Source organism: Salmo salar, chromosome ssa13 (genome assembly GCF_905237065.1).
Source record: "Salmo salar chromosome ssa13, Ssal_v3.1, whole genome shotgun sequence".
Taxonomy (NCBI): Eukaryota; Metazoa; Chordata; class Actinopteri; order Salmoniformes; family Salmonidae; genus Salmo; species Salmo salar.
In genome coordinates this window covers 33,237,314-33,253,753 of record NC_059454.1, presented here as the reverse complement: position 1 = coordinate 33,253,753, position 16,440 = coordinate 33,237,314, and the positions used below count along the sequence as shown (strand labels likewise).

The 16,440-nt window shown below is 43.0% G+C and overlaps 1 protein-coding gene across 1 annotated transcript in view; it reads left to right on the top strand.

Annotated features, from left to right (window-relative positions):
• The window catches only part of LOC106566913 (UHRF1-binding protein 1), a 62,576-nt gene that overhangs the window by 27,656 nt on the left and 18,480 nt on the right, over positions 1 to 16,440 (top strand). Inside the window, exons 2-6 of the mRNA XM_014135516.2 lie at positions 1,970 to 2,132; positions 8,011 to 8,049; positions 8,242 to 8,333; positions 8,510 to 8,699; positions 16,188 to 16,328. Coding sequence (XP_013990991.2) covers positions 1,970 to 2,132; positions 8,011 to 8,049; positions 8,242 to 8,333; positions 8,510 to 8,699; positions 16,188 to 16,328 — 625 coding nt within the window. The remainder of the gene's footprint in view (positions 1 to 1,969; positions 2,133 to 8,010; positions 8,050 to 8,241; positions 8,334 to 8,509; positions 8,700 to 16,187; positions 16,329 to 16,440) is intronic.

Sequence of the window (16,440 nt, the reverse complement as noted above, 5' to 3'; positions counted from 1 at the left end):
ATTGGCTACAATGGGAAATCCATAGTAGTCACAAACCACAGTTGGGTGACCTGCTACTGTCCTCCCTTCCACTGACATACTGTTATGTTAAGCTCAGAACTGTTTTCTTTCTGTCTTCTTGTGGTAAAAGCAAGGCTGTAAAAACAGTCTAGACAACCCTTCACTCTCCCTCGCTCTCTCTGCCGCTCTCTCTCTTCTCTTGCTCTTCTCTCTGTCCTGTTAATGTCACCTCTCCCAGCTCTTACTGACACCTACCATGACACCTACCACCTACCCTCTTAACATTTACTCCAACAAGCATCCTTTCCCACTGAACCAATCATAGAGGTTTGTTTCACAAGTTTGGGCAACACAATACAGTACAGTAGAGCACAGTACAGAACAGTAAAGGAAACAAAAGTTGAGTACAGTAGAGCACATGAGTACAGTATAATGTACTGTACTGAACATATTTACTGTACTGTGCTATACTGGGATGTCCAAACCTCTGACACATAGATGGTTATGATTGGTTTAGATTTGGTCTGGTCCGGACCAAGCAAATGTGGTCTTGTTTAGGGGCGGAGCTCATTAGAATAATATACAAAATAAGGATATTGTATATTTTTACCTATGTGTACCTATTCAGGATACATCCCCATGAAGAGAATTCCATTCATATTCATAATTATGCATTTCTGTATAGTACAGATGAGGGACCCCTGATGTAATTCCGTTCCACTTCACCTAATACTGTAGTTCATTAACCAAAATAGATTTTTTTCAAACTCAAGGTGTCATGTCATAGCTGACACCCCATTCTTTCTGCAGACATCTTTGAATCATAATTCAGAGCAGATATGTAACCGTTTTGGGAAAACGCGGTCGCATAAATAGACTGAGATTTTACTTCAGTTCTGTTACCAAACTTTGCATCTGCACAGTTCTTCCAGTAAATGTGTTAGAATTGTATGGTTTGTTTAACTTTGAAATAAATTGGGTTTTTGTGGCATACATTTTAAAGTGAGAAATCTGTCAAAGCATAATACCATTTCCGTGGAATTGCCCTACAGCTGATGACTGATAACAGGCATGCTCCTGTACTGGCAGGCTAATTCAAATCTCGTTGGACTTCGGTTGATGCTCTATGTTATGCTGGTATCTCAGCTTTCCAAATGTAGCCCTCTCATTAATAAAGTCATGCTGTTGGAACTTGCTATATACCAAAGGCTGCACTGGGCCTATTAGGCTACTGGACAAGCCCCTGACATCATCTTGAACCAGTGTTTCACTTGTCTCAGTAGCATTACAATATGTTAACCAGACAGTGGACTGGTGAGTCAGTCCAGCAGTTTAGTCAGACCTCTTGTGTATTGGCATTTATCTCTGTTACCACCAGCCAAAACCCAAGCAACACCAGCCTTTGTGTTGGAGTCTGAAATGTCAGGTTTTAGTTTTAATGAGTGTGCAATAAAGGTCATAATTGTCAGTCATGGTGAGTGTGGTAGATTGGAACACTAACTGGTCTGTTTGTTGCCGCATACTGGTAATCGTCGTTTCAGAATACGTTACAGCTAGCCTACTCCTCACCACCGCCGTTTCACTGTGTGGTTTTGCTCTGGCAAATGGCTCAGCAGTTAATTTGAATCTGTAGTGGAGGGCAAGGTCAATGAAGCCAGATGGAGAGCTATGCTGGGACTCTGGCCAAGACACTGACTGTTACTACAGCCTGGGATTCAATTAGACCTACAGCATGAACCTCACAATTACATCTCACTGCCAATATCACTGCCAAAAGCCGACCTTGGTCAGACTAGTATCTCATTTCAACCACAGTGTTTCACCACCTAAACCTTGTAAACCGCACAAACATATGTAGAAATTGGTGAACGCAGCAATTAGTCTGGTTAACGTCACACACGCAACACACACACAACACACTTCTCAATGGTTTCCTTAACTAACCTCTCTCCCATTCCTTTGTATGAAGGTTCACCAAGAACCTGTCCCCAGACAAGATCAACCTCAGCACGCTGAAGGGCGAGGGCCAGCTGTCCAACCTGGAGCTGGATGAGGAGGTGCTGCAGAACATGCTGGACCTTCCCACCTGGTTGGCTGTCACCCGGGTCTACTGCAACAAGGCTGCAATCAGGGTGAGACAACTGTGTTCTCCTGATAATAAACCATGTCAAATCCATATCAGTCTTTCCCTAGGGCTGTGGCGGTCATGACATTTTGTCAGCCGGTTATTGTCATGCAAAATACTGCCGGTCTCACTGTAATTGACCGTTAATTAACATAAACACGTTTAGCATCTCCAGGCCGCCACACTAGAGGTCGACCGATTTATGTTTTTTCAATGCCGATAACGATTATTGGAGGATTAAAAAAAAGCCGATACCGATTAATCGACCGATTTTTATATATATATTTGTAATAAATGACAATAACAACAATACTGAATGAACAATGAACACTTTTATTTTAACTTAATATAATACACAAATAAAATCAATTTAGTCTCAAATAAATAATGCAAAAACACAGTGTTGGAGAAGAAAGTAAAAGTGCAATATGTGCCATGTAAAAAAAAGCTAGAGTTTAAGTTCCTTGCTCAACATGAGAACGTATGAAAGCTGGTGGTTCCTTTTAACATGAGTCTTCAATGTTCCCAGTTAAGAAGTTTTAGGTTGTAGTTATTATAGGAATTATAGGACTATTTCTCTCTATACCATTTGTATTTCATATACCTTTGACTATTGGATGTTCTTATAGGCACTTTAGTATTGCCAGCCTAATCTCGGGAGTTGATAAGCTTGAAGTCATTGACAGCGCTGTGCATCTCAGCATTGCTAAGAGCTGCTGTTTGAATGAATGCTTACGACCCTGCTGCTGCCTACCACCGCTCAATCAGACTGCTCTATCAAATATCAAATCATATACTTAATTATAATATAGTAAACACACAGAAATACGAGCCTTAGGTCATTAATATGGTCAAATCCGGAAACTATAATTTAGAAAAATAAACGTTTATTCTTTCAGTGAAATACGGAACCGTTCCGTATTTTATCGAATGGGTGGCAACCCTAAGTCTAAATATTACTGTTACATTGCACAACCTTCAATGTTAGGTCATAATCCCGTGTGGCTCAGTTGGTAGAGCATGGTGTTTGCAACGCCAGGGTTGTGGGTTCTATTCCCACGGGGGACCAGTGCAGAGAAAAAAATGTATGAAATGTATGCATTCACTACTGTAAGTCGATCTGGATAAGAGCGTCTGCTAAATGACTAAAATGTAATAATTATGTAAAAATCTGGCAAATTAATTATGGTCTTTGTTAGGAATAAATGGCCTTTCAACAGTTCACAACGAGCCAGGCGGCCCAAACTGCTGCATATACCCTGACTCTGTTGCACAGAACGCAAGAGAACTGACACAATTTCCCTAGTTAATATTGCCTGCTAACATTAATTACTTTTAACTACATATACAGGTTTAAAAATATATACTTGTGTATTGATTTTAAGAAAGGCTTTGATGTTTATGGTTAGGTACATTATTGCAACGATTGTGCTTTTTTCGCGAATGCGCTTTTGTTAAATCATCAAGTTGAAGTTGGCTGTGATTCGATGATAAATTAACAGGCAGCGCATTGATTATATGCAACGCAGAACAAGCTAGTTAACCTAGAAATATCATCAACCATGTGTAGTTAACTAGTGATTTTATGAAGATAGTTTTTTTATAAGATAAGTTTAATGCTAGCTAGCAACTCCTTGCAGCCACAAGGTCCTTTTGATGCTGCACTTGCGTAACAGCCACACAGTCTCATCGTGGATTGGAATGTAATCGGCATCCAAAAAGGCAGATTACTGATTGTTATGAAAACTTGAAATCGGCCCTAATTAATCGGCCATGTCGATTAATCGGTCGACCTCTACTCCACACATACAAGCTGCTGATGCGCCTTTGGAACATCTACATTTAAAAAAGCCTAATAAATCAATTGAATATACAACATCACAATAAATCCATTATTTATTTTAGGCAGGTCTAAGGAAACATTATGACATAAATGTATTTCAGAAGAACAGAAAATGAGTTGGCCTACTGTAGGTCTATGTTATCTGACTATGCTCCATGTCATAGGCTGTAGGCATGTTCATTAAGCTGACAAGATGTGCTTGTAAGTCCTGTGCCATTCTTTTATATGATTTTATAAACTCGGCAAAAAAAGAAACGTCCTTTTTTTCAGGACCCTGTCTTTCAAAGATAATTCGTAAAAATCCAAATAACTACACAGATCTTCATTGTAAAGGGTTTAAACACTGTTTCCCATGCTTGTTCAATGAACCATAAACAATTAATGAACATGCACCTGTGGAACGGTCGTTAAGACACTAAGAGCTTACAGACGGTAGGCAATTAAGGTCACAGTTATGAAAACTTAGGACATTAAAGAGGCCTTTCTACTGACTCTGAAAAACACCAAAAGAAAGATGCCCAGGGTCCCTGCTCATCTGCGTGAACATGCCTTTGGCATGCTGCACGGAGGCATGAGGACTGCAGATGTGGCCAGGGCAATAAATTGCAATGTCTGTACTGTGAGACGCCTAAGACAGCGCTACAGGGAGACGGGATGGACAGCTGATCGTCCTCGCAGTGGCAGACCACGTGTAACAACACCTGCACAGGATCGGTACAACAGAACATCACACCTGCGGGACAGGTACAGGATGGCAACAACTGCTCAAGTTACACCAGGAACGCACAATCCCTCCATCAGTGCTCAGATTGTCTGCAATAGGCTGAGAGGGGCTGGACTGAGGGCTTGTAGGCCTGTTGTAAGGCAGGTCCTCACCAGACATCACTGGCAACAACGTCGCCTGTGGGCACAACCCCACCGTCGCTGGACCAGACAGGACTGACAAAAAGTGCTCTTCACTTACGAGTCATGGTTTTGTCTCACCAGGGGTGATGGTTGGATTCGCGTTTATCGTCAACGGAATGAGCATTACACCGAGGACTGTACTCTGGAGCGGGATCGATTTGAAGGTGGAGGGTCCGTCTTGGTCTGGGGCGGTGTGTCACTGCATCATCGGACTGAGCTTTTTGTCATTGCGAGGCAATCTCAACGCTGTGCGTTACAGGGAAGACATCCTCCTCCCTCATGTGGTACCCTTCCTGCAGGCTCATCCTGACATGACCCTCCAGCATGACAATGCCACCATCCATGCTATTCGTTCTGTGCATGATTTCCTGCAAGACAGGAATGTCAGTGTTCTGCCATGGCCAGCAAAGAGCCAGGATCTCAATCCCATTGAGCACGTCTGGGACCTGTTGGATCGGAGGGTGAGGGCTAGGGCCATTCCCTCCAGAAATGTCCGGGAACTTGCAGGTGCCTTGTGGAAGAGTGGGATAACATCTCACAGCAAGAACTGGCAAATCTGGTGCAGTCCATGAGGAGGAGACGCACTGCAGTACTTAATGCAGCTGGTGGCTTCACCAGATACTGTTACTTTTGATTTTGACCCCCCCTTTGTTCAGGGACACATCATTCCATTTCTGTTAGTCACATGTCTGTGGAACTTGTTCAGTTTGTCTCAATATACAAATATTTACACATGTTAAGTTTGCTGAAAATAAACACAGTTGACAGTGAGAGGACGTTTATTTTTTTGCTGAGTTTAGTAAGAAAAACTGAATAAAATAAAAAGGATATTTTTACCATTAGAGCATGTGTGCATATGAAGTGGCTATGTTGTGTAAAAGTGATCATTTGAAACATGTCCTATATGCTAGATTTATAGTTATATACAACTTTAGCATGATTTGAACATAGGCTATTACCTCAGGCTGCACAGCTGTTTTCTCATCAAGTGATCATATTTTCACCCATCAGACTATTCTCAATTTAATCTTCTCTTTACGAGTATGTAGAATTTGTTTTGATTTAGATTGGCCCATTATCAAATGGGCAGGAACAGGGGCAAAAAGACATGTCCCCTGCATTCACTCGAATAGTGAATGGAGGCTGCGCGCTTTCCCACTGATTCGTTTTTTAATGATGCCGGTAGGCTGCTTTGGTTTTATAACGGAGGATGTGCAGCTGAGAAATCAACATAATTAGTTATTTCACGCCATGCCTCAACCACCATTTGAGGAGCATGCTCTCGCTGCACAACAGGTGATATTCCGCCCAAACTCTGTATGCCATTGGCTCTCCAACCTTGTTCCTGCAGCTACCCAGTGCTTAATTTGGGAAAATCAATGTTTTCGCAACCACAAAATACTTCACTAAACTGTTGACAACCCCTTTTTCTGTGCTTGAGAAAGGAATGAAGGAGAGGGGAGATATTCTGTAGCTAGGCTATGTAAGGGCTATTTGACCAAGAAGAGTGATGGCGTGCTGCATCAGATAACCTGGCCTCCACAATCACCCGACCTCAACCCAATTGAGATGGTTTGGGATGAGTTGGACCACAGAGTGAAGGAATAGCAGCCAGCAAGTGCTCAGCATATGTGGGAACTCCTTCAAGACTGTTGGAAAAGCATTCCTCAAGAAGCTGGGTAAGAGAATGCCAAGCTGTCATCGAGGGAAAGGGTGGCCGACTGAATGTAAAATATATTTTGATTTGTTTAACACTTTTTGGTTACTACATGATTCCATATTGATGTTTTCACTATTATTCTACAATGTAGAAAATGGTCAAAATAAAGGAAAGCCCTTGAATGAGTAGGTGTGTCCAAACTTTTGACTAGTACATCACAGCATTAATTTTGTAGTTAATATCATGACACTAGGCGAGACCCAAATGCAGACAGGAGGCAGCTGGTTGGAGTTTAAGATGTTTAATAAATCCAAAGGGAATAGGCAACAGAACGGTCGTGGACAGGCAAAAGGTCATAACCAGATCAGAGTCCAGGAGGTACAGAGTGGCAGGCAGGCTCGAGGTCAGGGCAGGCAGAATGGTAAGGCAGGCGGGTACAGAGTCCTTAACAGGCAAGGGTCAAAACTGGGAGGACTAGAAAAAGGCGAAAAAGCAAAGCAGGGAAACGGGAAAAACCGCTGGTAGGCTTGGACATACAAGACGAACTGGCACAGAGAGACAGGAAACACAGGGATAAATACACTGGAGAAAACAAGCGACACCTGTAGGGGGTGGAGACAATAGTGAGGACAGGTGAAACAGATCAGGGTGTGACAGTTAAAGCTGGAATCCTCCATGGTGAAACAGCAACGCTGCAAACAACAAAAACAGTCCCCCCCCAGATATCATTGCATGCGTGATAGAAGAGCACAATATGTACTTAAAATATTTTTACCATGCTGCGGACACTCCTCGGCTTGGCAACAAAAACAATAAGAATGATGGTGGGGCGGCCAGTGGCACTGTATCCCCCTACTGCGGATTCAATCTTTAAGGTCACAATTTGCAGACCAAAGGAATATTAACGTGAAAGCAGTAAAGCACTGCCAGGCAAAACCTATGGTGAGCGGTTTGACAAGACCATGTTATTGTGGTTTCACCGTGAGCCTTTAGCTCCATCAATGAAAGCCACAGAGGGCATAAGCTACCCGTGCTCCCTGGTAGCAGTCCAGAGATAAGCAGCACTGCTGTCTGATAACACTGAGATCAGTGCACGTGTCTCTAGACCCACTGCTATCTCAAGATAACAGAGAGTGAGAAACAGTGTGGAAGAACACAAAAGGTCAGAGGCTAGCAACAGCACCGGCCACAGCCCTGAATAGATCAGCCTGTTTAGGGAGATGTGGACTAGATCCGAGGAGATGAGCTCTGTGTGGGTTGCCTCTGTAGGGCCCTGGTGTCCCTTCTATCTTCAGTATTACTAGTTTGAAGCCAGTCTAGGTTAGATATTAGTCTGTAAGGAGAGGTCTAAAAGCACAACCTCAGTGTTTCTTGGTGTAAGCTCTCTTTTGCACAGTGAATGATAAACATTCCAGTAGAACAGTGCTGAGGAAAGTGTTTGTGCATGACTGGTCCCTGCTGTTTTGTCTCCCTTAGATACAATGGACAAAGTTGAAGACCAGCCCTATTTGCCTGGTATGAATTCTGCCCTTTGTTCTATTACTCCATGAGTTTGTTGACTTTCTCTTTTTCTTTCTCTCGCTCTCCATCTGTCCCTCTCCCTTTCTTTCTCTTGTAACAGATTGTATTGGTTTAATGTTGTTATACTGCTATCAGGGTGTGGCCTCAGGCTATAGCCTACAATGTTGACCCATGGTATCCTTACAGTTCCTGGACAAGGTAGAAGTGGAGATGAGAACGTGTGAGGAGCCCCGCGCCCCAAATGGCCCCTCCCCTATTGCCATCACTGCTGGCCAGAGGTACGCCTTATCTGTTCTCTGTTTGGAACCTTTTGAGGGATTTTACTGTTCATGCTCTTTACCAGTGAAAGGATAGGTACATAGTTATTTGTAATTGTTCATATGTTGTTAGTAATAATGTGATAAAGTCTACATTATCATCAAATGTTCTATTCTATTCCTGTGTCTTTCTGCAGTGAGTATGGCTTTGCTGAGAAGGTGGTGGAGGGTATGTCTGTCATCATCAACTCCATCACCATCAAGGTGCAGTCCCGTGCCTTCCACGCCTCCTTCGAGCTCTGGCAGCTCCAGGGTAACAGTCTCAACCCCAAATGGCAGAAGACTGACCTCCGCTACACCCGCATCACGGACCCAAAAAGAGGAGAGGTACGCCCACATAATTTAATTAACACGGTTGTATTGTATTTATGCATAAACCTCCCCCTGTGTTCACCTTCCTTCCTGTCAAGCCACAGTATATATTGTACAGCATATCCAGGTTACATGGTACAGTTAGTACAGCATGTCCAGGTTACATGGTACAGCATGTCCAGGTTACATGGTACAGTTAGTACAGCATGTCCAGGTTACATGGTACAGTTAATACAGCATGTCCAGGTTACATGGTACAGTTAATACAGCATGTCCAGGTTACATGGTACAGTTAGTACAGCATGTCCAGGTTACATGGTACAGTTAGTACAGCATGTCCAGGTTACATGGTACAGTTAGTACAGCATGTCCAAGTTACATGGTACAGTTAATACAGCATGTCCAAGTTACATGGTACAGTGAGTACAGCATGTCCAGGTTACATGGTACAGTTAGTACATTATGTCCAGGTTACATGGTACAGTTAGTACAGCATGTCCAAGTTACATGGTACAGTTAGTACAGCATGTCCAGGTTAGATGGTACAGTTAGTACAGCATGTCCAGGTTACATGATAGTTAGTACAGCATGTCCAGGTTAGATGGTACAGTTAGTACAGCATGTCCAGGTTACATGATGCAGTTAGTACAGCATGTCCAGGTTAGATGGTGCAGTTAGTACATCATGTCCAGGTTACATGATGCAGTTAGTACAGCATGTCTAGGTTACATGATACAGTTAGTACAGGATGTCCAGGTTACATGGTACAGATAGTACAGCATGTCCAGGTTACATGGTACAGTTAGTACAGCATGTCCAGGTTACATGGTACAGTTAGTACAGCATGTCCAGGTTACATGGTACAGCATGTCCAGGTTACATGGTACAGTTGGTACAGCATGTCCAGGTTACATGGTACAGTTGGTACAGCATGTCCAGGTTACATGGTACAGTTAGTACAGCATGTCCAGGTTACATGATGCAGTTAGTACAGCATGTCCAGGTTAGATGGTGCAGTTAGTACATCATGTCCAGGTTACATGATGCAGTTAGTACAGCATGTCTAGGTTACATGATACAGTTAGTACAGGATGTCCAGGTTACATGGTACAGATAGTACAGCATGTCCAGGTTACATGGTACAGTTAGTACAGCATGTCCAGGTTACATGGTACAGTTAGTACAGCATGTCCAGGTTACATGGTACAGCATGTCCAGGTTACATGGTACAGTTGGTACAGCATGTCCAGGTTCCATGGTACAGTTAGTACAGCATGTCCAGGTTACATGGTACAGTTAGTACATTATGTCCAGGGTACATGGTACAGTTAGTGCAGCATGTCCAGGTTAGATGGTACAGTTAGTACAGCATGTCCAGGTTCCATGATAGTTAGTACAGCATGTCCAGGTTACATGGTACAGTTAGTACAGCATGTCCAGGTTACATGGTACAGTTAGTGCAGCATGGCCAGGTTACATGGTACAGTTAGTACAGCATGTCCAGGTTACATGGTACAGTTAGTACAGCATGTCCAGGTTACATGATAGTTTGTACAGCATGGCCAGGTTACATGGTACAGTTAGTACAGCATGGCCTGGTCACATGGTACAGTTAGTACAGCATGTCCAGGTTACATGGTACAGTTAGTACAGCATGTCCAGGTTACATGGTACAGTTAGTGCAGCATGGTCAGGTTACATGGTACAGTTAGTACAGCATGTCCAGGTTACATGGTACAGTTAGTGCAGCATGGCCAGGTTACATGGTACAGTTAGTACAGCATGTCCAGGTTACATGGTACAGTTAGTACGTTATGTCCAGGTTACATGGTACAGTTAGTACAGCATGTCCAGGTTACATGGTACAGTTAGTACATTATGTCCAGGTTACATGGTACAGTTAGTACAGCATGTCCAGGTTACATGGTACAGTTAGTACATTATGTCCAGGTTACATGGTACAGATAGTACAGCATGTCCAGATTACATTGTACAGTTAGTACAGCATGTCCAGGTTACATGGTACAGCATGTCGAGGTTAGATTGTACAGTTAGTACATTATGTCCAGGTTACATGGTACAGTTAGTACAGCATGTCCAGGTTACATGGTACAGTTAGTATAGCATGTCCAGGTTACATGGTACAGTTAGTACAGCATGTCCAGGTTACATGGTACAGTTAGTACAGCATGTCCAGGTTACATGGTACAGCATGTCCAGGTTACATGGTACAGCATGTCCAGATTACATGGTACAGCATGTCCAGGTTAGATGGTACAGTTAGTACAGGATGTCCAGATTACATGGTACAGTTAGTACAGCATGTTCAGATTACATGGTACAGTTAGTACAGCATGTCCAGGCTACATGGTACAGTTAGTACAGCATGTCCAGGTTACATGGTACAGCATGTCCAGGTTACATGGTACAGCATGTCCAGGTTAGATGGTACAGTTAGTACAGCATGTCCAGGTTACATGGTACAGTTAGTATAGCATGTCCAGGTTACATGGTACAGTTAGTACAGCATGTCCAGGTTACATGGTACAGTTAGTACAGCATGTCCAGGTTACATGGTACAGCATGTCCAGGTTACATGGTACAGCATGTCCAGATTACATGGTACAGCATGTCCTGGTTAGATGGTACAGTTAGTACAGGATGTCCAGATTACATGGTACAGTTAGTACAGCATGTTCAGATTACATGGTACAGTTAGTACAGCATGTCCAGGCTACATGGTACAGTTAGTACAGCATGTCCAGGTTACATGGTACAGCATGTCCAGGTTACATGGTACAGCATGTCCAGGTTAGATGGTACAGTTAGTACAGGATGTCCAGGTTACATGGTACAGTTAGTACAGGATGTCCAGGTTACATGGTACAGTTAGTACAGCATGTCCAGGTTACATGGTACAGTTAGTACAGCATGTCTAGGTTACATGGTACAGTTTGTACAACATGTCCAGGTTACATGGTACAGTTGGTACAGCATGTCCAGGTTACATGGTACAGTTAGTATAGCATGTCCAGGTTACATGGTACAGTTAGTACTTTATGTCCAGGTTACAATGTACAGTTAGTACAGCATGTCCAGGTTACATGGTACAGTTAGTACAGCATGTCCAGGTTACATGGTACGTTAGTACAGCATGTCCAGGTTACATGGTACAGCAAGTCCAGGTTACATGGTACAGCATGTCCAGGTTACTTGGTACAGTTAGTACAGGATGTCCAGGTTACATGATAGTTAGTATAGCATGTCCAGGTTAGATGGTACAGTTAGTACATCATGTCCAGGTTACATGATAGTTAGTACAGCATGTCCAGGTTAGATGGTACAGTTAGTACAGCATGTCCAGGTTACATGGTACAGTTAGTATAGCATGTCCAGGTTACATGGTACAGTTAGTACAGCATGTCCAGGTTACAATGTACAGTTAGTACAGCATGTCCAGGTTACATGGTACAGCATGTCCAGGTTACATGGTACAGCATGTCCAGATTACATGGTACAGCATGTCCAGGTTAGATGGTACAGTTAGTACAGGATGTCCAGATTACATGGTACAGTTAGTACAGCATGTTCAGATTACATGGTACAGTTAGTACAGCATGTCCAGGCTACATGGTACAGTTAGTACAGCATGTCCAGGTTACATGGTACAGCATGTCCAGGTTACATGGTACAGCATGTCCAGGTTACATGGTACAGTTAGTACAGGATGTCCAGGTTACATGGTACAATTAGTACAGCATGTCCAGGTTACATGGTACAGTTAGTACAGGATGTCCAGGTTACATGATAGTTAGTACAGCATGTCCAGGTTAGATGGTACAGTTAGTACATCATGTCCAGGTTACATGATAGTTAGTACAGCATGTCCAGGTTACATGATAGTTAGTACAGCATGTCCAGGTTAGATGGTACAGTTAGTACAGCATGTCCAGGTTACATGATAGTTTGTACAGCATGTCCAGGTTACATGGTACAGTTAGTGCAGCATGTCCAGGTTACATGATAGTTAGTACAGCATGTCCAGGTTACATGATAGTTTGTACAGCATGTCCAGATTACATGGTACAGTTAGTACAGCATGTCCAGGTTACATGGTACAGTTAGTACAGCATGTCCAGGTTACATGGTACAGTTAGTGCAGCATGGTCAGGTTACATGGTACAGTTAGTACAGCATGTCCAGGTTACATGGTACAGTTAGTGCAGCATGGCCAGGTTACATGGTACAGTTAGTACATTATGTCCAGGTTACATGGTACAGTTAGTACAGCATGTCCAGGTTACATGGTACAGTTAGTATAGCATGTCCAGGTTACATGGTACAGTTAGTACAGCATGTCCAGGTTACATGGTACAGTTAGTACAGCATGTCCAGGTTACATGGTACAGCATGTCCAGGTTACATGGTACAGCATGTCCAGATTACATGGTACAGCATGTCCAGGTTAGATGGTACAGTTAGTACAGGATGTCCAGATTACATGGTACAGTTAGTACAGCATGTTCAGATTACATGGTACAGTTAGTACAGCATGTCCAGGCTACATGGTACAGTTAGTACAGCATGTCCAGGTTACATGGTACAGCATGTCCAGGTTACATGGTACAGCATGTCCAGGTTAGATGGTACAGTTAGTACAGCATGTCCAGGTTACATGGTACAGTTAGTATAGCATGTCCAGGTTACATGGTACAGTTAGTACAGCATGTCCAGGTTACATGGTACAGTTAGTACAGCATGTCCAGGTTACATGGTACAGCATGTCCAGGTTACATGGTACAGCATGTCCAGATTACATGGTACAGCATGTCCTGGTTAGATGGTACAGTTAGTACAGGATGTCCAGATTACATGGTACAGTTAGTACAGCATGTTCAGATTACATGGTACAGTTAGTACAGCATGTCCAGGCTACATGGTACAGTTAGTACAGCATGTCCAGGTTACATGGTACAGCATGTCCAGGTTACATGGTACAGCATGTCCAGGTTAGATGGTACAGTTAGTACAGGATGTCCAGGTTACATGGTACAGTTAGTACAGCATGTCCAGGTTACATGGTACAGTTAGTACAGCATGTCTAGGTTACATGGTACAGTTTGTACAGCATGTCCAGGTTACATGGTACAGTTGGTACAGCATGTCCAGGTTACATGGTACAGTTAGTATAGCATGTCCAGGTTACATGGTACAGTTAGTACGTTATGTCCAGGTTACAATGTACAGTTAGTACAGCATGTCCAGATTACATGGTACAGTTAGTACAGCATGTCCAGATTACATGGTACGTTAGTACAGCATGTCCAGGTTACATGGTACAGCAAGTCCAGGTTACATGGTACAGCATGTCCAGGTTACTTGGTACAGTTAGTACAGGATGTCCAGGTTACATGATAGTTAGTATAGCATGTCCAGGTTAGATGGTACAGTTAGTACATCATGTCCAGGTTACATGATAGTTAGTACAGCATGTCCAGGTTAGATGGTACAGTTAGTACAGCATGTCCAGGTTACATGGTACAGTTAGTATAGCATGTCCAGGTTACATGGTACAGTTAGTACAGCATGTCCAGGTTACAATGTACAGTTAGTACAGCATGTCCAGGTTACATGGTACAGCATGTCCAGGTTACATGGTACAGCATGTCCAGATTACATGGTACAGCATGTCCAGGTTAGATGGTACAGTTAGTACAGGATGTCCAGATTACATGGTACAGTTAGTACAGCATGTTCAGATTACATGGTACAGTTAGTACAGCATGTCCAGGCTACATGGTACAGTTAGTACAGCATGTCCAGGTTACATGGTACAGCATGTCCAGGTTACATGGTACAGCATGTCCAGGTTACATGGTACAGTTAGTACAGGATGTCCAGATTACATGGTACAGTTAGTACAGCATGTCCAGATTACATGGTACAGTTAGTACAGGATGTCCAGGTTACATGATAGTTAGTATAGCATGTCCAGGTTAGATGGTACAGTTAGTACATCATGTCCAGGTTACATGATAGTTAGTACAGCATGTCCAGGTTACATGATAGTTAGTACAGCATGTCCAGGTTAGATGGTACAGTTAGTACATCATGTCCAGGTTACATGATAGTTTGTACAGCATGTCCAGATTACATGGTACAGTTAGTGCAGCATGTCCAGGTTACATGATAGTTAGTACAGCATGTCCAGGTTACATGATAGTTTGTACAGCATGTCCAGATTACATGGTACAGTTAGTACAGCATGTCCAGGTTACATGGTACAGTTAGTACAGGATGGCCAGGTTACATGGTACAGTTAGTACAGCATGTCCAGGTTACATGGTACAGTTAGTACAGCATGTCCAGGTTACATGGTACAGTTAGTACAGCATGTCCAGGTTACATGGTACAGTTAGTATAGCATGTCCAGGTTACATGGTACAGCATGTCCAGTTTACATGGTACAGTTAGTACAGCATGTCCAGGCTGCATGGTACAGTTAGTACAGCGTGTCCAGGTTAGATGGTACAGTTAGTACATCATGTCCAGGTTAGATGGTACAGTTAGTACAGCATGTCCAGGTTACATGATGCAGTTAGTACAGAATGTCCAGGTTAGATTGTACAGTTAGTACAGCATGTCCAGGTTAGATGATAGTTAGTACAGCATGTCCAGGTTACATGGTACAGTTAGTACAGCATGTCCAGGTTACATGGTACAGTTAGTACAGCATGTCCAGGTTACATGGTACAGTTAGTACAGCATGTCCAGGTTACATGGTACAGTTAGTACAGCATGTCCAGGTTACATGGTACAGTTAGTACAGCATGTCCAGGTTACATGGTACAGTTAGTACAGCATGTCCAGGTTACATGGTACAGTTAGTACAGCATGTCCAGGTTACATGGTACAGTTAGTACAGCATGTCCAGGTTACATGGTACAGTTAGTACAGCATGTCCAGGTTACATGGTACAGTTAGTACAGCATGTCCAGGTTACATGGTACAGTTAGTACAGCATGTCCAGGTTACATGGTACAGTTAGTACAGCATGTCCAGGTTACATGGTACAGTTAGTACAGCATGTCCAGGTTACATGATAGTTTGTACAGCATGTCCAGGTTACATGGTACAGTTAGTACAGCATGTCCAGGTTACATGGTACAGTTAGTACAGCATGTCCAGGTTACATGGTACAGTTAGTACAGCATGTCCAGGTTACAGAGTCACTGTATCTTTTTTTCAGGCCAGCAGTAAATCACTTAATTATTAGGCCAATTGTTTAGTGTTTTTTATATATATTTTTTTTGCCCCTCTAAATGAGATCCAGTAATCAAGTTATCAGGAAATGCATATGCGTAAGCCTCAGAGATTACCTCTTTTACATGGTCTCCCTGTTTGTCTCGTAAAGACAAAGATTGTTAGGCCAGTTTACTTCTGGCTCCTCCTACACACTGGTTCCCTAATATGTATATTGTGTCTGTCTCTCCAACCTCCCAGGTGTTGACGTTTAAGGAGATCAACTGGCAGAGTCTGCGTATTGAGGCCGATGCCATAGAGAGTGAGGACCAGGACCTGAACAGTACCCCACTACGCCTCATCACCAACCAGGGACGCATCCGCATTGCCTTAAAGCGCAGGGTAAGACTGGGCCATGGGGGTGGGTTTTCTTGATGTGACTTTTCCCCAACCGTTTACCCATGTTACAGTTTCTCAAATGCAACTGTTCTCATGGTGTATCATAGATAAATAA